This window comes from Odontomachus brunneus, unplaced genomic scaffold (genome assembly GCF_010583005.1).
Source record: "Odontomachus brunneus isolate Ranch 3 - 2012 unplaced genomic scaffold, Obru_v1 Obru_scaffold_001, whole genome shotgun sequence".
NCBI lineage: Eukaryota > Metazoa > Arthropoda > Insecta > Hymenoptera > Formicidae > Odontomachus > Odontomachus brunneus.
Genome location: NW_022639451.1, coordinates 6888867 through 6914278, shown reverse-complemented (window position 1 = coordinate 6914278; position 25412 = coordinate 6888867). Strand labels below are relative to the sequence as shown.

The 25412-nt window shown below is 41.8% G+C and overlaps 2 protein-coding genes across 12 annotated transcripts in view; one reads left to right on the top strand and one right to left on the bottom strand.

The window, feature by feature from the left end:
* The first annotated feature begins 3381 nt into the window (after window positions 1-3381).
* Window positions 3382-25412, top strand: part of LOC116854146 — a 51881-nt gene continuing 29850 nt past the window's right edge. For 5 of the 6 annotated variants that reach the window (XM_032835813.1, XM_032835778.1, XM_032835797.1 and 2 more), the window contains exon 1: window positions 3382-3671. The gene's annotated coding sequence lies outside the window, so the exon portion shown is untranslated. Of the gene's footprint in view, window positions 3672-3693; window positions 4518-25412 lie in introns of those variants that run through there. The other variant, XM_032835805.1, reaches the window with a different exon arrangement.
* LOC116854119 (ankyrin-3) overlaps window positions 3999-25412 on the bottom strand; it is a 32208-nt gene continuing 10794 nt past the window's right edge. For 2 of the 6 annotated variants that reach the window (XM_032835722.1, XM_032835730.1), the window contains exons 10-28: window positions 24756-24902; window positions 23433-23582; window positions 23074-23214; window positions 22783-22938; window positions 22078-22374; window positions 21614-21797; window positions 21132-21251; window positions 20732-20819; window positions 20498-20515; window positions 20195-20419; window positions 19875-20020; window positions 19592-19800; window positions 19311-19515; window positions 18889-19078; window positions 18666-18804; window positions 18108-18387; window positions 17646-17792; window positions 5801-13838; window positions 3999-5157 (exon numbers count right to left, since the gene is read on the bottom strand). In XM_032835722.1, coding sequence (XP_032691613.1) covers window positions 5815-13838; window positions 17646-17792; window positions 18108-18387; window positions 18666-18804; window positions 18889-19078; window positions 19311-19515; window positions 19592-19800; window positions 19875-20020; window positions 20195-20419; window positions 20498-20515; window positions 20732-20819; window positions 21132-21251; window positions 21614-21797; window positions 22078-22374; window positions 22783-22938; window positions 23074-23214; window positions 23433-23582; window positions 24756-24902 — 10866 coding nt within the window. In that variant the 3' untranslated portion in view covers window positions 3999-5157; window positions 5801-5814. The other 4 variants (XM_032835747.1, XM_032835755.1, XM_032835738.1 and 1 more) reach the window with 4 other exon arrangements.

Here is a 25412-nt window from a genome sequence, read left to right as displayed (position 1 = left end):
AGTATTGATTATACATATTGTTTTTTCTCTTTTGCATATTCAATATTATTAATATTAAATCAATTATATATTACTTGAAAGAACTTTACGTTATTCACGCTCAATATGACGCATGCGCGTCGATCGTATCGATATCTCACAAGTCGCAGTTGTTAAAATATATTGATTGGACATGGACAGGTCATTACGCGGCGATATGAGTCGGGAAGTTATTCTGTATGTATTACGATTTTTATTAGTTTGATCTGAGTTTTGCGCGCGTATTATCGTCAAAACCCAGTAAACATGCATGTCTAAAAGATGTCGAAAAGATATCTAAAAGATATCTTATGCAACATTTTGTTATCTTTTAGATATATTTTCGACATCTTTTAGACATGCATATTTACTGGGAAGTAACGAAAGTCAATTTCACTCGTCTTGTAATGATAAACGTCGTTGAATTGATCGATGCAAGTGAAGATCTCGTGACACGAACCGTCAGAAATGCTCAACAGAGTGTTACGCGTTCGCTGCGACGATTCGTGAATTTCGGGGGAGAGTCTCGCGCATGAATTATCGTTAAGAGTGTCGGAAATAAGTTTTGTAGCGAAACCTTGTCGTGGCAAAATATCAAGGTTGGATAGTAACTAGTTAAAAAGTTAAAAAGTGAAATAGCTTTAACTTAATTTAGTTACATTTTTACACTCTTAACTTTTAACTTAATTTAGTTACATTTTATCGGTAACAATTAATTTTTAATTCAATTATCTTGTAGTTAATCATGCCATAGAGGTGTCGCGAGACGTCGAAAGGCTGTTCAGTGCAGGAGAGCTCATTTTTGACAATCTTCGAGGAAAAATGTCCAATAAAAAGGACCCCGCACAATCATATGAAAAAAGTGGTTTCAGTCGAATTGACTGAAACTATGATATTTTATAACTTATGAGGTGCTGATAAAAAAACCAACACATACACACATACGCACGTATACACACACACACAATTTTTTGGACATAATAATGTCAGACATACTAATAGAATAACTATCGATACAAATACACACATATCAATACACACCCATATTACACCCTCCCCCCTCCCACACCACTGAGACATATACTGAGACAAGAATCTATTCAATAATGGACACATGGTTATATATAAATGCCTATACAGGGTCCCATAATGATTAGTAAATCTCGAAAGGAATGAAAGAAGATGGAATTTTGAACTAAAAGTTCCTTTTCCACTTTTGGCTCAAGCCATTATTTACCGAGTTATTAACTCTTGAAGTTTCCCAATGAGAAGGCGCGCTACTATATTACGCAGGTGCGTCGCGCACCGTGCCACCCCTCGTCCTTGCCCGGGTTACATTGCTTTAAATATTACATTACTTAAATATTACATTATTTTAAATATTTGGTTATTTTTAAATTAAAGAATTGCATTTAAACTTTTTTTCTTCCACCTCAATTTCTTTCTAAAAAAAACCTGAACGAATAAATAAAAACAGTTAGAAATCGATTAATTAATTAATTTATTTCAGAAAATCATTAATACATTGTCCGAAATTAATGAATACATAAATTTTATTGATGTCTTATCGTGTCTTTTTACATTTTTATTACTTTCTAAAATAATAAATTAATTAATTTAAATAATAATTAATTAATTATTTATATATTTATTTTTTCAAATGATGAAAAACGTAAAAAGACATAATTGACATCAATTATTTATGTATTTATTAATTTCGGACAATGTATTAATGATTTTCTGAAATAAATTAATTAATTAATCGATTTCTAACTGTTTTTATTTATTTATTCATGTATTAATGAATTTGGCAAAATTTTAACAGAAGCAATGTATCCCGGGCAAGGACGAGAGGTAGCACGGTGCGCGACGCACCTGCGTAATATGGTTAATTGGGAAACAATCAAGAGTTAATAACTCGGTAAATAATGGCTTGAGCCAAAAGTGGAAAAGGAACTTTTAGTTCAAAATTCCACCTTCTTTCACTCCTTCCAAGATTTACTAATCATTATGGGACACCCTGTATAACCACGCAGATAGCCAAATCTGCTCGAACAAATTTTGTCCAACACTTGACTACAAATTTTGCTACCAAAATGTCATCAAATTGGACACAACATCTGCTAAATCTCGCTATTGAAAATCTTATAATAAAAATTTTGAGATTATAATAGCCGGTCAATGCCATCGCGTAAATTTCGCGCGCACAAGACACGTACAAATTAATGTGAAAGTGCGCTAATTTGTTAATGAATTTTGCAATAGAGTGTAGACTTTATTATTCCCAAATAAATGTCGTCAATAATTCTTCCTCAATGGAATAATTAATTAACTATTAAAATTTTCTTTGAAAGAGTTAAGTTTATTCGTAAAAATTTATCATTAGTCTACTTAATACCGATATTAGTTACCTGCTATAATATATATAGTATCGATAACGCGATACAACAAAACTACACTACACCGGGTCAGTGCACACTAAAGGCTATTACACATAAAATATCAAAATATAATAGCATAACAAAAGGATTTTTATATAGAAACAGTTAATATATATTCTACTAATTAATGTAATATCATTTCCATACAGTATAAATCTTCAAAAGACGTTCTGAAAACGTTCTAAAGATTTTCATACATTTTAAGAACGTCCCAGAACATTCTCTGAAGATTTTGTGCTATCTGAGTTGTTAGGTATTTAATAATTCTAAATGCTTATATTCTTTCTTATTTAAATAATTGTTTCATGTGTAACAGTTTTCAATATACACTGACCAGGTCTAGTGCGGGTGACCAAATTCGCTATAATTTGAATTGTTTGTATAACTTGAAAATTTTAATGACCTCAATATTTTCCTATGTTACCGACAGTATGTTATCGACGCGACATTGTAACTATAATATCACTATAGATGTCGCCCGAATGCAAAGTTTTTCATTCCAAACATAGTTCGTGTCGTATTAAACTTGATTTTCGTAACTTTGATGGATATATAGTATAAATAATATATATTAAATATTAATTATTTTTAACATTAATATTAATAACATTAATATAAAAAACTAGCAGCCTTGTATTACCTATTTGAATAATTATATAATGACATCTTCAAAATGAAGTATTATTTTTATTGTTATTTAAATATTATGAAGATAACTATAGAAAGCCAATTTTGCAATTCTTAAAAACATTTCATTTTGTATATTTAATTTTGTCTTAATATATATAATTTTACTGTGTGCGCGAAAATATGAATTTATATATACATATTTACAAGCTTGCGCGTATCGCGCGGGCCTTATTGGTTGTAACGAATTTTTATTCAGCGCCTTCGATGGTACTTGACGGTGTTTGTAAATAATTCGTCTCAGTCCTTCGATCGTTATTGTTCGATAAATTCCAGAAGCTCTCGCTCGCAGAAGAGAAATCGTGAATAGCTTGCATAAGTGTTATCGTAGAAATTTCTATGAAATTGTGAAAATGAAAAATAATTAATTATATTTGTATAATTTTTATTTTCGTGCATTTATTTTATATTCGCATAATTTTACGTATAATCATTTTTGCACTTTTTACGAAATTATACGTTACGTTATACGGAACGTTTAAAATCTTCTATTCTTATGAAACAAAGAGCCGACTCAGTCCTGAGGTAAGCATATCTGTCTGTATTTCTTTTTCGCGATGGTAACACCTTGACGTTCGTGAAACATTATAAGGGTTGAAGTTAATGTGATTTTAGTCAGTTTAATTTTCGATGCCATAGATACATGATAACGACCCAGCAAACATAAAGTAACAGTAATACAACTATTAGTTATAATTTCCTATTCAACGGTATAACTATTATGACACACGCGTTATATTGCATTTACATTGTTGAGTGAGAAGTTATAACGAGCAGTTATATAATTGTTACTTGATGTTTGCATTGCATCTCATGAATGGGGGAGGTAAATGTACACTCGTAAGATAGCTCTCGAGAGATAATGCACAGATGTATATTTTCATCATTAAGGAAACGAACTTCTCAAATGACATTGTTAACTTGTAATAATATACAGTGCACGTGTAAACGTAATTAGTAACGTCGTACTCGGTAAAAGAAGAGGGAAAAAAACAGATGTAATTGTTAAACAATCGTCGAATCCGTTTTCAACGTAAATGTATTACACTTCCTCGCCATCCGTAATGTCCTAAATATTATATTTGCATATAAAATTTTTATCTGTTTAAATATTATGTATTCGTTCCTTCGCGTGAACATGCACTATAAAGTAGTATTATTGTATTTTTTTCTGATCTCTTTTTCTCTCTCTCTCTTTCTCTCTGCCTTAAACGTCGCCTGAAATGATTACGCGAGATACACGAGGTACGTCGAATACATTATCAAATTTTACGAAAGCGCATCCACAAAGACCGTCTCATAATGAAAACGCTTATAAAACACGCTACAGTACAGTAAAGTGACATACGCATTATAATACAAGTAGAACACGTAAGTAGCACTTTTTAAAATATATGTATATATATATAATATATATATATACGCTCAAAAAACGCAACGTAACGTTCGTATGTAAAGACTCCCAAAACAGTTGTGCTAATATTACACGTGTCGTGCGACAAAACTTGTCGGACGTTCTAATTGGCTGTCAGATAGAGAAATTTTGGGATACCAGGAGAAAAAGTGAGGGACCTTAGGAGAATTATATCTATCAGCTAATCGATACGTCCGACAATATTTGTCGTACGATGCATATAATATTAGCCTTAAGCAAAATCGCTTCGCGTTCCAGTCGAACGAATACAGCCAAGAAAATCGTCGCGAGTCGCGTCTGTCCAAAAATCCAATAGTGATAAACAAGCAAGCGTTCCTCCCCTCCGTCTCCTCGACTTGAAAAACAAAACAATATTATATTTTGAAGTTCGTAACTATATCTTACTTAAGCGTCAATGTAAATGCTTTCAGAAGACATCGCGTAAAACAAAGACGAATATAATAGTATCTTATATATCCACAATGCACAAGTTCTTTAGTACATTATTTTTTTAATATCGTGTTTTACATGTAAAGCCTCTTGAGTTATTCGGTAATATATTTTTGAAGTCGTGGCAAGTTCTCGATGGTCCGCTATCTGTAATATGAAACAAGCGAAAGTGATAATAATAACCCAGACAGCACAAGAACTTCTGAGAACGTTCCAGGGATATTCTGAGGATATTGGGACGTTCTCAGAACGTACTCAGGATAACGTTCCCTGGATATCTGTGCTGTCGATAAGGGAAATCGATAATGCAATTAATCGATCGATCGTAGCAGTCTGAATTAAGAGACTGTGCTTTCTTTTTAGCTAAACTGAGAGAAAATACTTGAAGATTTGTTTGTAGGATATAAAGTTTATTTTTGTGAAATAAACTATTTATTTCTGCAAAATAAACTTTTAGATTTGGTTTCCGGGTTTTAGCTGCGTGGATACTTTTTTGTTTGATTCCGACGTTTCGCGAACATTTTAGTCCGCTTCATCAGGGAGGAACGACCCGATGCATCGAACTCGATGAAGCGGACTGAAATGTTCGCGAAACGTCGGAATCAAACAAAGTATCCACGCGGCTCAAACCCGGAAATAAAATCTAATACGCATAGACACCGCGAAAGCCTAAAATATCAAATAAACTTTTATCCTACAGATAATTTTTCAAATATTTTTGTTTCAGAGAAAAGTATTGTACACAATTGCAATAATAATTCCCAATAGGAATTTTATTTTGCAAACTCACCTACGAAAATTGTTCTATGTACCGCTACTTGGTGACGTTTTCGTCTTGCCGTTTCTCGCGTGAGTCTCCGTTGAAGGTGTTCGTTCCGCGGAACTGTCGACCGGCACATCATCTGCGTGACGGCCGTCGCTGTCGCTGCTTCTTCTCCCGGACGCTCCGACATCCTGTTGCTCCAGCAAAGGCATGTCAAGAGAATCCGACGAGATACGTCGGCCGTTACCACCGAATTGATTGCCACTGGCCGCGTCAAGTGGCGTCTCTCTCGTATCCCTCACGTTGTTGAGCGAGTCTGAGCTCAGAGACGGGAAGTCTAAGGTAGTCTTCATCTCCAGAGAGTCGGAGCTGCGGCAGAGCGGGTGATATTTCTTCTCCGCGTTATCCTCCAGTTCCAAGGAATCTGTGCTGGTCTCCATAACGTTGCTCTCCTTCTGCGCTCGAGCTTGTTCCTCTTCCTCTCGTTCCTCCACTTCAGGTTCCATTTCTTCCGGTAGGGTCTGTGAGGTCGGTTGCGCGACGACTCGTTCGGTATCGGTGATCTCGATCTGCGAAATGTCCTCCGTAGTGTCATCCTGTCGATCGAGCCTCTCCACGTTGGACTGTGCGATTCGTATGATCTCGTCGATTTCCTTTATCCTTTTTTCGTAGTCGTCCGAGCCTGAAGTGCTGGGGTTGAACGAACCTGCTGCGCTGGTTTCCGTCCGCGAGCGCGGCAGGTTCTCCATCTTGTACTTGTTTTCCGGGCTCTCGTGCTCCAGCAAATCCTCCTCTTCGCGAGCACGCAGTTCGATGAGATGCGCTTCCCTGCAGGCTCGTTCCAGACCCTCAAAGTCCTTCAATGAGGACAACGAGACGTCGTCACCGTGGCCCGAGCGCCCGGTCATATATCTCCTCGGAAGACTGCCGTTGTTGATGGAGTCTTGCGAGCCGCACTGCAGCCGCCGCGAATTCTCGGCCGCAACGGTGCTTTCCAAGTGCTCGAACTCCTGCAAGGAGGTGAGCGACACGGTGTCGTCCGTGGGTTTGCTGAAGTACTTTTTACCGGCGAGAACGTCGTATTCCGGTGTACTGCCGAAACTACCGCGCATACTACCCACGCTACCTATCGACTCCTTGTGGCTGCCGAGGCTGCCAAATCTACTACTACCGGCCTCGAAGTCCGTGACTTCCTCCTCCTTGATGTCCTCTAACGGCCCGCGATCATATTCGATGTCGTAGACTCGCGCGTCCGAGTGGAACTGCATTTCTATCCATTTCTTACCTTCGTATTGCTCTTCGTCGGAGTAAGACTGCGAGTATTGCTCGTCGTTGGATGCCTGTGGCGGACTTTCTTCGGACTCGAAGTCAAACAGTTCGTTGTTCTTGGATGCTTGGCTGGTCGACACCTGCGTGTCCTCTTTATTTTCCGCGATTAGGTTCTCCAGGTCGCGGTCGTAGTTCTTGTTGGTTACCTGAGGTATCGAGCTGATGCGGATGCTCTTGCCCTCGGAGTCGAACTCCTCCGCCTCCCGTCCGACCTCTTCGATCACTACGAAGTCGTCGATGATGTCGGGCTTGTCCACGAGCTCGAATGAGTCGCTGTCGGGAGAATGAGAGTGGCGTTCGGACTTGTCCTTCTCTATAACTGTGTCGAAGGACATGCCCGACGCCGACGACAAGGACATACTGGCCTGCTGCAGCATCGAGTGAACGGATGTCTGCGCCACTGGTTCGATACCGTCCTCGCCAACCTCATCACCCGATTTTTGTTCCAGGTTTTCCGCCGTTTCCGCGTCCGTCGTCTCTACGTCTCTCTCTGCGCTTTTCTCCGTTCTTTCCGGCTCTTCCTCGAGATCTTCACTGTCGCTTGGTCTCGTAACTCGTGTCGAGATTACTTGCGTACACACGCTTTGAACCCCATCCTCGGTGACCCGTGACGTCATGATATCCACCGACTGAAGAGCTCCAGGCGCATCCATGAAGGCGGAAGTGGCGGAGTCCATGACTCTGGCATCTTCCTCTAACGCCTCTTCCATGGATTCTGTTTCCATGCTCATGCTGTCGTCCATGATCTGCTGGAAGATCATCTCGGATGAGCGCTTCATGCGACACGGTATATGACTGTCGATTTTGTCCATTGCCTCATCCATTGGTATGTCACTACCAGAGGAATCCGACGCCTCAGCTTCCTGCTCCGCGTCCAACGCGCTCTCCAGGTTCTCATCGATCTCGTCTTTATCCGCGTCCACGTCTGACGGCACCAACGTCTCCGACAGCTCGCTGGTGCTGTCGATGCTGCCGAGATGACCTGAGCTTAAGGAATTCAATGACTTCATGGACTCGCGTGAACTAAGCGTACTTGCTGCAGTTTGGTATTCTTGAGACGTCGGCCTCGATGCTGACTGTTCAATCGACATCATCGCTGTTTCATATTCCGAAGCAGTTCCCGATTGCACGCCTGCGGATTGCAACGCCTCAATATCTGAGGAGCTAGGTCTACTTCCGCTTTCGTAATCGCAAGATTGATAGTTGCTGCTCTCGCCAGAGCTCGAGCCAGCCTCGCTCTCCGAAGTCTTTACTCTTTTAGATATCCTTGCTGGCTTTTGACGCCTTCTAGGAGCCGGATAGGGTGGTGCTAAAGAGTAACTATCGTCTCTGTTGTCTACGTCCGAGCCTGATATACTCGCGGGAAGTGGACTGGGATGATCATCTTCTTCGTCTTCCTTCGATTCATCTTGGACGGCTATTACGGTCTCAATTTCGTGTTTCTCAATATCGATTTCAGGCGCTTGAGCAATAGCAGCTGATTTATCCTCGTCAGTAGCAGCTGCTTGGGCAATCAGCTCGTCTTCAACGACAGTCTCTTTCACTTGCTCTACTGTTGATTCGTCGACTTCTGGAGACTTCGCAACTGACGATTCGCTCCGTGTAGCTGCAACCTCGGTTACCGGTTCGGGCTCCGCGGGAACGTGTTCGATGGACGGTGGTCTGTACAAAAATGGCAAGTCGTTCGGGATGGATTCTGGCTGGAGCTTGAACTGAAACTCCGAAGGTGAATCTTTAATTTGTATCATGGTCTCGCTGTTTTCACTCAGTTCCTCTATGAGATCCTGCTTGGCCGCCTCTAAGGACTCCTTCACCTCGGCGATCTCCTTTTTCACTACTTGATCCAACACCGTGATCGCGTATCGTGCGCTCAAATCGACGCTCTGCAGATCATCTTTCTTTATTTTGAAGGCACAAGTATCAGTAGGCGCAGTCGTCGACTTGCCCGGTCTGTCGTGCTTCTCGCTGCTCTTCTCCATGTGTCGTTTATATTCCTCGCTTCTCATTTTCGGCCGGTAGCTCTCCGTCCACTCTTTCAATACGTCATCGACCTTTGCACTCTTTGATAAGTCCGATTCCTCCTTCGTGGTGTCTTTCTGAGCTTCAACGGCTTCTTTTGCTTCTTCTCGCGTGACTTCTTTCTGTTTTCCTGTCTCATCCGACTCATCCACCTTTGGCTGCTTCTGCGTTTCTTCAGGTATGCGTCGCGCGGATTCTTCTTCTGCTTTCGTCACAGTAACCTTACTGACGTCAGTTGGCTCGACAGTTTCTATTCGTGTCATAGAAACATCCTGTTTCTCGGAAGTCATAATCTCCGCAGCCACAGGTTCCGTGATCAAATCTTTCACTTCCTCTTCTTTCACAGGCACTACTTCTGTCACAGCTTCGGTGATACTCGCTTCTAGGTCGAAATCCTCTCGAGGTATCGCTTGTCGCACACCAGCCGTGTACTCATCCGTCGGTGTTTTGGCGTCGTATTCCCGTTGCAGTGTGTCGACTAGCTCTTGACACGTGACGTCCAACTTATCCTCTATCAGTTCGCTGTCCAAATCAGGTTCGGTTACCGGTATCACCGTGAACTTGCTGGTTTTCGTGGTAGTTGTCATGATGATCGCGCTGGCGGCGTCACCGCCTGCAATGGACTCCTTAACTGACTCTATTACGCTGATATCCTCCGAAGATTTAGTTACGGATTCCTGTTCCAAATCCACGGATTCGTCCTGGGAAGAAGTGCGAGCACGCCGCTCATACTCCTCCAATTCCTGATTGAACGCTTCCGATGGCTGTAGAGTCTCCGTTATCACGATTTTCTCGTCGCCGATCATCCAGTTGACTTGTTTGATGTCCAGATCGTGTACTAATTTTGTCCGCGGCGAAACCAATGGCGGACTCTCGATTTCAAAACTATCTGCTCTTCGCGCTCCTGCGTCGTACTCCCTCAATGGAGCTATTGCTTGCTCGTGAACCAAAGGATAATCCACATTGACATCTTCGGATACTGTACTAGGACTCACGGTCATGTCTCTCTCTTGGACAATCTTGTCCAAAGAATCCATTGCCGCACTTTCGTGCAGAGAAGCCACGTCTCTGCTGGTCTGCTCGGAGAACTTGTGTTCGTCTAGTTCCAAGGACGGCACATCGACCGAATCTTGCCGACTGTCTCCCCCTGGTTCTAGAATCTCCAACACTCTGGCACCTGAGAGCTCCGATACAATTTTATCCTTGGATAAACTGGTATCACTGTACAAATCTCTCTGTAGTGGATCGATGTGGCCGCTGGATCTATCCGATCGAAGTTTCTCGGATTGTAAACTAGATATAGGCTTGGATATGTCCTCCAGTTCGTTGGTGTCAACGTCGATCGTTCCTTCGAGATCGATCTGTTCGGATATGCTGCTGGGACTCATCGTGATATCTCTGTCCTGAAGCCGGGCTTGTGAAGATGACTGCAGGCTTTCCTCTCTGTCGTGCGGCGACGACTCTTCATCTTTCGTTAAGTCTTCGCTTATACTATCTCTGGTAGAGCCTTTCTCAAACGTTTCTTCATGCACGGACGTCTTCGACAATATCGGATGACCCACTTTGCCCTCCACTGTTTGCTCATCCAAGGACTTCTTCAATATACTCTCGAACTTCTTCGTCAAATCATCCGCTAGTTTCTCATGGTCGGTATCGCTGCTCTCAGATACTAGTTGATCTATATACTCTCTGCTCAACATCTGAGCTTTCAACCCTGACATCGAAGACCTCTTTTCGATTTCGCTCTCAATCGACTGTATTAGATCTTCCGCTATGTTCCGCGCTTCCATCTTCTTGGCAACTATTTGTTGTTTCTTCTCTAAAGATTCCGGATCTTTCTTACTCGCGAATACCTCGTCTTTTCTTGCCTCGTCCTGCGTCTTTTGGCTAGGAATAAACTGTTCGACCTTGAAACTTTCCGAGCTCTCTTTATAAGATTGTCCCTGCGCGAGCATCTCGATCTTCCCCAAATCTATTTCTTCAGCGGCTGCCTTAGGCGACTCTTTTGTGTCCTCCACCTTCTTCGTGTCATCCCTCTTAATCCTGATCGCCACGTCGACGTCACTTTCTCTGACTCTAGTAGTTCCAGATTCCTGCATCGCTATACCTTCCTTGTCCTCTAGTGATTTGAACAGTCCTTCTTTCTTGCTTTCTACTTTAGACTCAGAAGCACTTGCGTCTATCACTTCCTTGCCTTCCGTCACATTCATCAACATTTTCTGCACAGTCGTCTTGTCTACTTCCTCACTCTTGCTCTTCTTCTCTTCTATCGTCTCAGCCGGCGACTCCTTAGTCACTTTAGATTCTGAGGATTTTTTCCGCTCCACCCTCTCTTTTTCTTCATGAGTGATGAACTTATCCGCGCCACTGGATATTTCTGACGAAACCACCTCTTTCTTCTCTACTTTGCTGGTTGCCTTTGTGTCGATTTTTGAAGTAACAGTCGCAAAATCCTTATCCTTCATCGCGCTCATATCTTCGAACATCTTGAACGCGTCTTGCGTGTCGGTGAAGGTCTTAGAGAACGTCTGCATTTTGCTCTTCGTGGTTAAGCGTTCCTCGTGCCGTGACGTTACCTCTTCGCTGGACTTTTTCTCGGTGATCGTGATCGTCTCGCTGTCCTTCCGTCCTGGCAAATCCTTCTTCGCGTCTTTCTCCTTCATCGTTGTACTTTCCATGATACGTTTTGGTATGCGAGATTCGAATTCTTTTTTCTTGCCGAGAGGCGAAGCAATATCCTTCTCTCTCTCTGTGACCGGACTCTTTGTCGGCTTTTCTTCGGGCTTTTCCGGCGAAGTTTTGGTTTTTCCTTCTTTCTGACTCTTATCTTTCTCAGCCATCGCCGCGGAAATTGGAATGCGAGACTCTTTCTTCAGTTGTTTGATCTCCGCCTCGACGACAGGTTTCCTTTCGAAGGTAGTGTCGTCAGCTTGTTTGATGACTATTTCTTCTACCTTTTGCTGCGATTCAGAAACTTCTTTAATTTTGATTTCCTCTTTTACGGGTTTCCTTTCTTCAGTCATTTCCGCTTCCTCTTCAACCATCCGTTTTTCTCCCTCGAGAAATTGTTCGATCTCTTTTTTCACGTCCAAAGGAACCGTTTCGGTTTTAATTTCCGTTCGCAATCTCTCCACATTGCCTGTCATTTGTACCTCATATGCAGTGTCCGTTATATCTTTGTCGAGTACTTTCATTTCCATGCTCACTTCGGGAACTTGTGTGACCGGCTGACCATCCGCGCCCTCGATTTGTACTGATTTCATGATCTGTTCCTGCACCAAAGTTCCGTCCTTCTGCACCTTGTAAATAATCGTTGTCTCTTCCGTGATTATTCGTCTCCCTGATGACTTTTCTTTAATGACCTCCTTGCTTGTCGGCGTCTCAGGCCTCTGCTCCTCCTTAGTTTCCTGCACGACATCTGTTGACACGTCGGGTTTCCTTTGCATTGCGAATTCTTCCGTAATGACGGTTGTGGCTTCCGCAAGTTTAGATATTTCCGGTGCTGTGCTCAAAATATGAGTTTCTTCCGTGTACCTTTTCAGTTTAGTAACGTCTTCAGCAAGTTCCAGCTTCTCCGGTATCCTCTTCGTGAGTTCCTCTTTTATCGTTGTAGTCATTGTCGTTCCCTCGAGCGTCTTCATCGGTCTCGAAAACTCCTCCTTAACTTCTCTTTTAACTTCTCTCGCTTTTGTCTCGTCCGATATTGTCTTAACTTCCATTATTTGCTCCACTTTCTCCGTTTCTTCTATATCCCTTACGGCTTCCCTTCTTATCACATCTGTCTCCTCTTGCGACTTTTCAGCTCTTAACAATACTTTCTCCTTCATACGTTCCGGTTTCACGCGTTCTTCCACTTTCGCGAACATCTCTGTCATCTTTTTCGGCTCCTCATCTGTTGCTTCTTTTTCTACCTCTCTTGTCTTAATGCGTCTCATCTCTGCTTCCTCGGTAAGCTGTCTCTCTTTATTCAATAGCTCCTTGCAAATCTCCATCACCGGCTGAGCTATTATTTTCTGAACTTCTTCGCGCAACTCCTTGCCTTCATCCATATCCTTCTCCTTCTTATCAATGTCTTTCGACTCTCTTCGCGCCTCTTTTGTCCATTTGATGTCTTCCGTAGTCTTCAGGATCTTTTCTATTTCCCTTGCTTCCGCCACATGCTTCTCCTCGATCTCCATCTTCTCCTTCGTCATCTCTAGCGTACTCTTTTCTGGGCGGGTTTTTTGATCTTCGATCGACTTACCCCTGAACAGCCGATCTTTCTCGGACTTGATGGACTCCTGAGACAGTCTCGGCGTGCCCTTCGCCATTTCTTTCTGTATCTGCTCTTCGAAGTAATGGGCCTTCTCCGCCACTGAGCACTCCGAGATGTCCGGTACGTTGATGTCCTCGATGGTCTCCGACCTTATGACATCCGAGATGCCCTCGGTAGTCCCATCCTCCTCGGACACGACGTTTGGCAGGCAGGACTCGCTGTCACTCTCATTGATGGTAAGCTGCGAGGCCCTTGAGACCTCAGACTCAGATCGTTGATAGCTCGCGCGTTTCCTCGAGATGTCCTCCCAGAACTTGCGCTTCTCCGAGTAGGTCTGCTTCTCGAGTTCCGGCGACAGATCCAGCTCCTGATCGACGCCTACTTTATTGGGATAACTAGCATCTACGGATTCTAGGGGACAAGCCGCTTTTTGTGCAAGGGATTCGTGGATAGTAGCGGCATCTAGAACAACCAAGAATTATGCTCACATTATGTTTTTTATTAAGCACATCGTTATAATGGCTGAGATACATCATGAGTGTACGAGTGTGTGAATGGATGTGTGTGTGTTGATTTGTTTGTTTGCGTGTATCTTTTTCATTTACAATTACTATCATTTATCCACGGCGAAATCTGGCGAGCGAGAACCTCCGTAGTGCACACAAATTCCTCGTCCTTTTAGTTTATTTCTCTTTTTGGTATATATATGTGAGAATGAGATTTATCATTTAAACTTATCGTATGTACGATATAATTAGAATCACTGTGTGTAACACTACATATAATTAGAACTGTCGTAAAGTTGTAACCGACGCTAAGAGTCACAAATACGACGAATATATATCATATATAGGCGAAACTTGCATAGAACCGTGTTATATAACTTTCCCTTATTATAACTTTTTTCTATTGCACTTTTTTGCACGTATAATGGTTTGATTCTAAAAGCAATACCACTGCCAAGAAACGAGAAGAGAACACTTGCCAAGTTGCTGCATTAATAATTATCTCTATATAAGTATTTACATATTGTTTTATATATAATTATATGTATATAATATGATTAAATATATGTATATATATAGATATCAGAGTTTATAACAGAAAATTTCTCTAAACTGCGGAGACATACTCTTTTGTATTAATATCCCATACGGTTGTCTATGATAATGTTGAGGACGGCAGTTCGGTCTGCAATTATAACAAGTACACAAATATTGCGTTATTATCGGTTTTATAACAAAGATATAAGAATTAATTCGTTGATAAACGTCTCGACGATTCGCGCGCGTATCTTGTTATTGTTCGAACAATTGAGAAAAAAATGTGTTTGACACATATCACGTGATCGTTATAAGCGAACTTTTTTCCACAAGTGACTAACGTTATTTAGAAGAACGTTTTGTCATTGTGATCTTTTGCTGTTCACAATCGATCAAACGATATTTCGCTTTGTCGAGATCGTCATATTCCCCCCATCGATCTTTTTTTTTAGGCACGGTGCAAAAAGGAAAACGAAAGAGTCGGCGACAAACTTGACACGATGCACACACGATGGCTGCTCAGATAATAAACACCTCTATCATTTCCTCTCGATAAATATTTATTTCAAGGACATCGAGCGTATGCTCACACGCGACGAAAATAAATTCTCCATTGACACATTCCACTTTTCAACGTAAATCTCCCCACGTCTTCTTGAAATAAATATTCGCCGAGAGGAAGATAGGATTTACTTTTTGAGCAACTCTCGTGGAATAGGACAAAGAATAACGAAGAAAAAGAAGGGATTAACGTAAAAGTGGTTCAAGAACGCGCAACACTCATTTCGTCGTCTTGTTGATTCATTTTCGGTTCGAAGAGCCACAATGTTCATTTGTTCATGAATTCCACATCCTCTAACTCGACTTCCTGTTCATCGTTCCTCTTCATCATTCCCGAAGATTCCGATAATCATTCGATGCTATACGAGACAGACAAGGAAAGCTTTGAGAATCTCACTAATCCTTCAATGAAGACTCTCTAATCGAATCATGGTTTCCCACATCTGCATAAGTCGTTATGATTATACAACGCTACAATCATAAGCGCCATATCCTATTAGACATCCTCGGTGTGACTTTATCCGATCACGGCCGGTCGATAATTCCTAATGACACCCCGTTGATCATTCGCGACGAGGAGCCTCGTATTCGTAAATCTATTCTTGCTATCTGCAATCGAAGAGATCGCGGAAATCGTTCAAGCGGTTCTTCAAGGGAATTGTTTCGAGCCGTTTCGAGCTTTCCCATAATTTCCTCGTCTTCTTCTCCTTACAATTGTATTGTCAACTTAATCGACATCTTCGACGTCAGTGTGGCTATCACTGATCGCTTCGTCGATGTTGTCCGGCACGAGCAGGTTGTTCTCCGTTTGATTGGTCATGACGATTTGCGAGGCGACCAGAACGTCGAAATCCTCGTAGACGATCCCGTGACTCGCGGCCTCGTCCAACTTCTCGTCCTCGGACGCTTCCATGTCTTCGCTATCGGTGTTCGGCATGTCCGGCATGTCTCCGGTATCCTTGTCGATGGACACTTCCTCGCGTGACAGTCGATTTCGCACCTCCACGGAGAACGGGCCGTCGCCTTCCTTGGTCGTAATCATTTCCCCGTCGAATTCGTTCAAGATGTCCTCTCGTGGCACCACGTAGATGGTTGGCTGGATATCCTCATCGGCTTCCATGTCCTCCAAGTCGGTCTCGCCTTGGTAGTCATTGTCGGTGATGTTCAGCTTGTTTCTGCTGTCTTTGTCCTCGGTCTCCGCGTCACTGTAGATTTCATCGATGTCTGTGAGATTCTCCGCGAAGCTGCTGAGCTGCGACCTGATCGCGCCGTCGGCTATGAGGTAATCCAGGTTGTCGTTGATGCTGGCCTTGTCGGGTTCGCCAGCCTCTGCGTCGGTTACTGAGATCAATACGTTGTTGAGTGGTGACTCTTCCGCCGGGTTAAGTTTGCTGATCTTCGAGGTGATGATGGTCAGCTCGCCCTCGGAATCCGTGTCGGAGAAGTGCAAGGACGCGTTACTCATCATTGCGTTCAGCCGCCTTCTAGCGGAGCGGGACTTGCGCTTCACCTTCGTGCCGGAGGAAGAGTCCTTCTCGTACGCTTGACTATCCTGCTTCGTAATCGCGCGATCGCGCTCGTCGACTTTCGCCGCCATGGCCGCTTGATTTTTACACACGTTTACGCGCGATAAGTGCAAACTACTAATGAACATAAAAACACCTGAAACTGAAAAACGCAAGTGGGGAAAATTAACGTTGATGTGACATGAAGTTCTGAATAAATTATTTGAAACATAATCATAATATGTAGCTTTAGTTGAGAAGCTCGCTGCAAGAATGAGGTGGAAAGCTCGTAATTCGCAAGACTCGCTATGCGACACGAGTTCGTACTCAAAGCGGATCTCGCGAATCGCGAACACGCCCATCATCGTCGCGCTGAACACTTCAACTCAAACAAGACGAAAGGGAAACGAAAAAGCAAATAATGGGATTGTTTGGACAAACAAACAAAAGACTCACGTTTTGGCAATCTCTTTTGGACGCTTGAAGGACAGATAGTTATGAAATTTGCACCGTTTCCTTGGTCGGCACAGATCGAACTAAAGTAGTCCGCCGCGGCACTTTCGAGCATTTGTTGATGCTGTTACGCCTAATTAAGTTAAGGAAGCCTCACCCAACTTTTAAGCCGTAAGCCGATTGTCTTTCTCCCCTTAAATGAAAATAGAATGACAATCGAGTCTCGCAGTCTTCGAGTCGATGAGAAATGACACTCAACTCGACGCTATCCCTTCGACCTTGTCGCTTCGAAAATATTTTCTTTTCTCTCGGTCTCGCAAGTATCTTTCGCTCACAAACGACCTACGTCCCCAGACCTTTCTCAAGATATCGTTTTAGCCCGTCATTAGATATGACAGGGGAAGTACCCTCCCATAGAAATGTTACACTCATTGACGATAAAACGCGTGACGCGCTTCATCATACAAGTTCGCTTTTTGCACCTTGCATTTCTTGTAATTTTTCCGTATCGCACGGACGAAATTGATTTTTCGTTCTTTTTCCTTTTTTTTTTTTAAGCTGGAGTATTCTCTCGACACGCGAGTAGCTTTACGCGTTTTTGAAAGAAATTTTCTTGGAGTGCTCGCCTGGATATTCAATGACCGCGCTCGTGTTTCGTGCGAGAACAACGCTATTCTGTTCTATTCTCTGAGATTTCGATATCATACCTGTTTGTTCTTTCTGTAACGTGTCCGTTATGAATTTCTTCTCCGGCGAAGTCTCTTTAGGCTTGTCAGACTTTTCCATCTGTTCCGTTTTGTATTTTGATTTGTAATAATCTAGCTTTTGATTTATGATATTAGAATCTTTGTAACCTGGAGAACAGAAAGAGAAAGTTATAGGTAACTAAGAAATGTCAATTTACATTAACGTCGGCATTATCGTACGCGATTTAGGCCTAGTTGCACCAACATTATTTTGGTTTTAAGTGAAACATATATCTTAAACATATATCTATCTTTATCTTTCTTTTTAAATAAATGAAGACAGACATATATTTAAGTCTCACTTAAAACCAAAATAACGTTTGTGCAACCGGGCCTTAGCTAATCATATGTTTGATTTGGAGCAAATAGGCGACTTTTGGGATACTTTGCGCTCTTCTTTGTACAAACATTAAACGGACGTACCTTTCAATTTCTTTTGTATTTTCTCCTTTGTAATAATTTCAGGTAGCACAATATTCAATACACAAATAGGCTGTTGAGCTGGCTCGCCCTTAGCAACTTTCGGCTCGCGCATAAACAACATCCTCGCAACCGGATCCAATAAAGGATCCTTGACTTTAACATGAAACGACAAGCGATTTTGTCGGAAAGCTTTAAACGTGAATTTCAGCTGTACCCCGGATTTTGTTACTGGCACTAAGTTGCCACTAAATTCGATATAAAGATCCTTTCCATCGAGTGCCTGTTAAACAAACATCCCAAGAATAGTTTGTTTAAATCGTATCGAAACATTATACCAGCGATTCTCCTTTGTAATTTTCATTCATTAAAGTTGAATTTGGTAAGATTGTCGAATCGCTTATTTAAATTTTTGTACGCTACAAATTTCAATCGGTAACTCGAAATTGATCAATTGTGCACTTTTGCAATTATTTTGTTAATAATATTTAATTGACGTAAAGTGTTATGAAATCGAGACAGTTTGAGAATCGTTGCAATATCGTAAAATTTCACAAATACCTCAACATCACGACTTTTAACGATTTCTAAAAATTCCTCTTGCCTCTCCAGAGTATGCATGCCTTCTTTGCCGTCGGTCATGCACAGTATTCGCAGAGTGGCTTCCAACACATCCATCCTCTTTGAGTAGATAATGAAGCTGTGTATAAAAATATTTTTTTTTTACTTTACTGCGAAGATCAAAATCGGATAATTGTGAGCCACAGAAAGCTCGCTCACTCACTTTGTTATATACGGTACGTATAGGGACTCCTCGTACAACTCTGTCGCCATTTTCGGTACTGCAACGATATTTCTGCAATCCATCAGCCAAAACCTCGCGGAAACGGTAGTGGTAAACGACACTCTGTCATTCATGAAGGTCAACGGCGTCGAACCGGTGACATCTTCCCATTGCGCCTCGTTGGTGCCACCTGAAATTAATCTCAATCTTTATTTACCACAATAACATTTCTATGGAAGAAAAACAGCAACTCTTTGTTTATTGACATAAAATTCAGAAATTTGCACAACAGCAATTTTCTTGGTATGGGCATGTACAATTACATATGATTACATATTGCCATATAAATACGAGATTTGTATAATTATTTTCTTCCCAATATATTAATTTTGTTTTGTTTAAAATCTAAAGCTCATAGATACCCGCGATGCTGCATAAAAGCCGTAACGTAGGTGTCTCCCCGCCGTACTGATTGATCATTCCCTTGTTCGCGGCCTGTGGCACGGGAATCGTCAGGGTGATTGGTTTGTGGAACTTTCGTCTTCTAGGTTCGATAGTAATCACCGGTGACACGGCGACACAATTGCCGAGTAATTTGGCCGTAAGCTCAGCGGGAATAACGTGCGCCTGACAAAAAAAAGAATAGATAAAAGTCTCGTGTTTTTCATGGTCGCGTAGTCGCGCGATCGGAGCTTTCATTCACCTGTAATCCGACTTTGATCTTCTTTGTTAATGCTCCCGCAGGGAAAACGGCCTGCACATGGTTCGCCACGCTCGATATCAAAATGCCACCTTCGGCGCCGATCACGTGAACCTCCTGCTTGATCCTCGTCACAATGGCGAAGTATTGCGGGAAGTCCGTAGTGATTATGCGAGTAATTCTGCCCGAGTGCGTGGCGTTCATCTGAGGATCTGAAGGGAGCAACGGTATGATTACGATAAATTGACGGAATTTTTAATATTGACAGATCTCTCGCGAACTATACCGTAAGGAGTGTTGAGAAGAGTATCGTCGTTATCTACGATATTATCGTGTTCCCTCCATGTTTCCCCATTCTCACTTCTCAGGATAATGATTTCCCGTTCCTTACCGCGGACGGACGCGAAGTGCGGGATGTCGATTAACACGGGTCTATAATCAGTTTATTTCCTTGTAAATTATCGAAAACTTATCCTAGATTTAGTATATGGCGTGTGTAAGAATTGGCTGAAATATTTAAACATTAAGGACATATTTTATATTTGTTGAATTTTTTTCTTTCGAGAAACATTTTTATTTTATATTGTCTGAATTATCACGCGTTACCCTAAAAACGTCGCGCCGACTGGACCCATCTCAATGATCCGCGTAGCGAGAGCCTCCCCCTCCATCAATGGGGGTGGATTCGTCACTTTGTTAGGTTTCACCAGTCGGCACGTCACGCGAATCGGCATCGTTGCTCTCCGAGGCGGCACGATGATGCGCACGCCACTGTGTCTGCATCCTTTCATTGCACCGCCACGTGCATCCACCAGGAAACTCACTAAGAATCTATAAAATCCCGGTTACACGTGACTTTTCGCGCTCATTTGCTCGTTGTCCTTTTAACTTCAGCGCTTTTATACTTACGATCTGAAGTGCAGCCTCCTATAAAATGAAACGTACACGATTAGAAAGGCATACTCTTCGAATCCGAATCAAAAGTTACTTATTTTAAAATTTTTACATTTTCACGGTCAATAACTTTATTTTTAAATAAACAAACAATTAATGATAAATTCTGTACAAATATATGGTAAAAGTATGCGGAGATCATGTATATTATTTTGTAAAAAGAAAAGATTAATAATATATTGTACTCACCCCAGATTTAATCCATCGGTGCTGTCGAAGTTCTCTGCTAAACAGTAATTATTGCTTTGTGTGAATTCTTGCTTCTCTTCTTTCGTAACTAAAATAAGAATAATTATAACGTTCGAGGTAAGTGCGTATCCGCCTTAACCCTTGGTAACCCCGGCATTTCATTACGCAACTATCTCTGTGATATTTGTATCGAATCGTAAAGGTTTCGAGCTAGGAATATCACAGAAAAATGATTGCCAGAGATGAATTGCCGGGCTCCAAAAGATCAAATCGTATTTTCACAAGATTGCGTAAGTCTAGTTTCGGAAGCCTCGCTAAAATTCTGAGTTAGTAACCCAAATTTTATTTTTACGTTGCTCATGAAGCAGACACCTCTATTTATTAACAGAATTTGAATTACCTTGTCTGTGTATTGGATCGTCCCTGGTAACGTCGATGGGCAACGAATCGTCCCTCAAACTTTTCATCAAATCCGCCGTGAGATACCGATAAGGCTGTTCGCTAATCAACGCGTCAGAACCTGAAGAGAAAAATTTCTCTGTGTATCTCAGAGATCAAATTATCTTCAATACACGGAGAACATAGTAAAAATTACAGCAAAATTTTTGTAATCTTAAACCATACAAAATTATGATCGAAATTATTATAAATTTATGTGAAAATATGCTATGCGCATTTGACCTTTTACCACAAAATTTTTGTAATTACTTGGATACTTTTTACTTTGTGTGTCAGGTAGATCGTCTTTATGATTATTATAATAATTTATATTATAATTTCAGTATCTTCTAGTTTTACGAAAAACATTATAAAAGGAAATATAATTTTTATTTTTGCGATATTTTCTCCGTGTTTTCTTCGTGTTTGTAGACAGACACGTACCTCCCTCATCATCCGAGTCGGACATGAAACTAGTCTCTTGCAAACTCTCTGGAGCTATAACTTTGTACTTTTCTTCCCAGTTTTTGTTATCCGGTGTCATACTGTCGTAAGGTAATCCTTTCAGCACTTCCATCACAGAAATATAGCCTAATTTTTGAGCTATGTTCAGCGCTGTCAAACCATCCTAAGTAACGACAAGATGTCAGATTTCGCAAAGTGAAGTTTGTCTCTTCTCGTGATATAGAAATTTTCAATTTGTAACTTATTGATATAGTGATTGACAATAATTGTTATGCAATGTTAAATAAATGTAAGTTTGTTGCGGTTAGAAAGCGATAAAAGAAAATATTTGTATCAGTAAAAAGTTTTGCGACTGTATCGAAGCGCGATATATTTAAAGCGCTACGAAGATATTGAAATATTATGTAAATGAATGCATATGCAGCAGCGAGGTAGTAGCTTACGTTAGTGCGCGCTTTATGCGAAGCATTTCCTTCCAACAAAGCGGTAACGATATGAGCGTGGCCTTGTTGAGCGGCCTGATGAAGCGGGGTGTAGTTCTGATTAGTTCTGACGTCGATCTCGGCGTTGTGCTTCAGCAGGAAGCGTATCATCGACAAATTTCCGAAGTACGCAGCCACGTGTATCGGCCTATAGCCGGTCTCGGTTTGACTCTCCACGTCAGCCCCGTTCTTTACCAGAATAGAGGCCACCCTAATGAAATCCTCTTGCGCGCACAAATGCAACGCCGTGAGCCCGTTCTGACGGATCGGAAATGAACAAGTGTTAAGTTTCACATGGTTTCTCTTCTCAGGAGAATTGGAAACTTTCGTTTGGAAGAAGTCGGTCTTGAAGGCTCGAAATAGCATCAATATCATACATAGAAGATGAATAAAAAGCAAAAAGATTACGATAAATTGAATTCTTTGCAACGAGGTGATAAAACCAGAAAAACTACTAGAATGGCAAAATTGTGAAAATTGTAGAATTCAAATAACGATTCTTTTGATGACTAGAATTGCGTAGATCTCGTCTCGAGTAACAATCTGTTGCAACAAATCAATTAACAAAATAAACAATGCAACAGCCATGTATAACAATTCTAATTAATTACGTAAGGATAGAATCGAGGACACATATGAGAGATGTGCAGAGGAAAGTTTATTTACCTTCGCCTTGTGATTGGGATTGGCACCGTGCTCGATTAGCAAGTTCGTCATATCATAATGGCCCTTCTGCGAGCTTAAATGCAGCGGGGTGAAACCCGCCTTGGATTCTGCATTTGCGTTCGCTCCGTTCTCCAAGAGAGTCGAAGCTATGTCCATCTAGCCGCGTGAAACAAACGCATCGTTCTCGCGAGAGTTAATCGCAGCAATGATGGAGCAAATTAGAGAGCGGTTAATTAATTGCTAGTGTGTTAGAAGAATCATGTCTATCGCGTTGCGAATATCTGAACTTACCTGATTTTTACGAGCTGCGATATGAAGCGGCGTGTGGCCATTCTGCGACGCGAGATGGGGAGACGCACCCTTCTCTAATAAAAGATTCGCTACATTAGGGTGATCGTAGTGACACGCCAGGTGCAAGGGTGAGATATCGTTCTGAAATGTCAAGCATAAGTTCCGCATAACTCGACCGAACCCACCAGAGAGTAGTCGGGAGATAAACGATGCAACCCATCGTGTCGGAACGCATAAAGAGTCCCATCAGATTTCTCGGCGAAATCCAGAGAAACTACAGTTACTTTTCTCCACTTTAATATTCCATGTACGATCTCTTTACGTAAACTGACACGATCTGCGATTGAATCTACACGAACCTTTCCTTGGACGTCGAGCTTGCTCTCTTTCTGCAAAAGTATATTTGCGACATTCATATTGCCGTATTTGGCCGCGATATGTAGAGGTGTGAAGCCGTTTTTCGTCGCAGCCTTGAGAGAAGCATTGTTCTCCACGAGAATGGCCGCTACCTGTTTGCGAAGAAAGATTCCACGTTACAGAAAGAGGTTCACCTCGAGACACGCACTTAATATCTTTACTTTCGACAATGCGAGAAACGAAATAGACCTCTCTCGATAATTTCAATAACAAAGTTCTTTCCCTGTTGGTCTTAAATTGACGGATTAATGATCTTTTTAACGAGATCAAGTAAAGCTTGATAAGGTTCAATCAGACAGATAAAAATCTCGTTAAAAAGATAAAACTTTATACTACCACTCAAACTTTCTAACGATTTATTACTCCGTTTTACGAGTAAGTTAAAAAAAAAAAAAGTTAGATTACCTTTCGCAAGATAAATGCCAGTTAGAAACGAGGAATTCGCGTAGAGTCAACGCACACGAGCGACCAGACGTCATTGCGTGGCTCTATAAATACCGGGAGGTTTCGCGAATTGCTGAATTACCGTTCGACAGTCTTAATTATGCTGGCGCTCGTACGAGCTTCTGGGAAGACGTGTGTTAGTAAATTATTTATGAGGCGCGCAGAAATAACGTGCAAGGAGAACGTAGACACACGTTTGGCTTCGCAGTGTCTGACAATCGATATCGATCCTCGGAATGAAGCAATTGCCAAATGTCACGGGGTGGAATTACACGTTCAATCTGGCAATACCTTCACGTAATGAGACTGTCCGATAAAATAAATAGATAGAGCAAGAAAAAAAGAGAAAAAGTGAAAGAGAGAGAAGCAGCGAGAAGGTAGCGTGATAAGAGGTACTGAGAGAACGCGAGGCATGTGAGCGCACGAAACCGAACGAGAAATAAGGAATAAACAAGGATAATAACTAATGAAGTAAATGTAAAGGAATAAACAATATAACCAAAGAGTTTATTATATAACGAGATTATACATGATGAGAGAACAAACGTAATATAATAAAATGCGCAGTCGAACGTGAAACAAAGCCTCCATAAACAGAATATGCATAAAACGTAACAGATATGTGTGTGCGAGATGAACCAACGTGAGCGACGATGGAGATGCAGGTGTGATAACGATAATATGAGGAAGGAAAATGTGTTCCACAGCCGGTAGGGCTTGCCATCCTACATGAGGTACTCGCGTTTCCGGCTCCAAAACAGGTATATTCTGTTTTGGGCGTCGATGCGGTCCGCTAATTGTGCGTACTCTTTGTACATTACCTCCTCTTGACCTTCCTTCGCCGCGATGTGGAGCGCCGTGTACATGTCTTTCGTGGCGGTGTCAACGGCCGCACCGTGCTGCAGCAGCAACATGACGATATCGATGTTGCCCAAACGCGAGGCGATGTGAAGTGGCGTTTGCTGTTCCTACGAAGGAACGACGTGATCGTATTAGAAGCCGTCCGCGAGGAACGTCGTTCTTGCGAAGCAATACGAGATGCGAGAAGCGTAATGATGATGACGGGATCTGATTTGCGCGATCCAAAGACTCGCGAGACGGGCAACGCTGACCCCTTGAAGCACAGACGCTTTTTCTATACCCGCGTAGATACTGATAATTATTAATATTAATGCTAATTACTAGTGAGAATTATAATCGATCGTTAAATTATAGTCGATTATACGAGTTATCAGTTACGTAAGACACCTTTGATACGACACACAGATGAGGCGTACTCTGACATTTCTCGTTTCATTTCTATTGTTCGAACCTCGTCGATTCGTTTCGCACGTTTGTGCTGTACAAACTGATCCATCGTCATGCAACTAGAAGCCTGATGAAATAACGATGAAACGGTTACGGTGAATTCTCAGGGTGGTGCGTCTTTCGTTTTATCGCCGTGCCTGAAGGAGCCGAGTGACCAGAAAGGAAAGCGT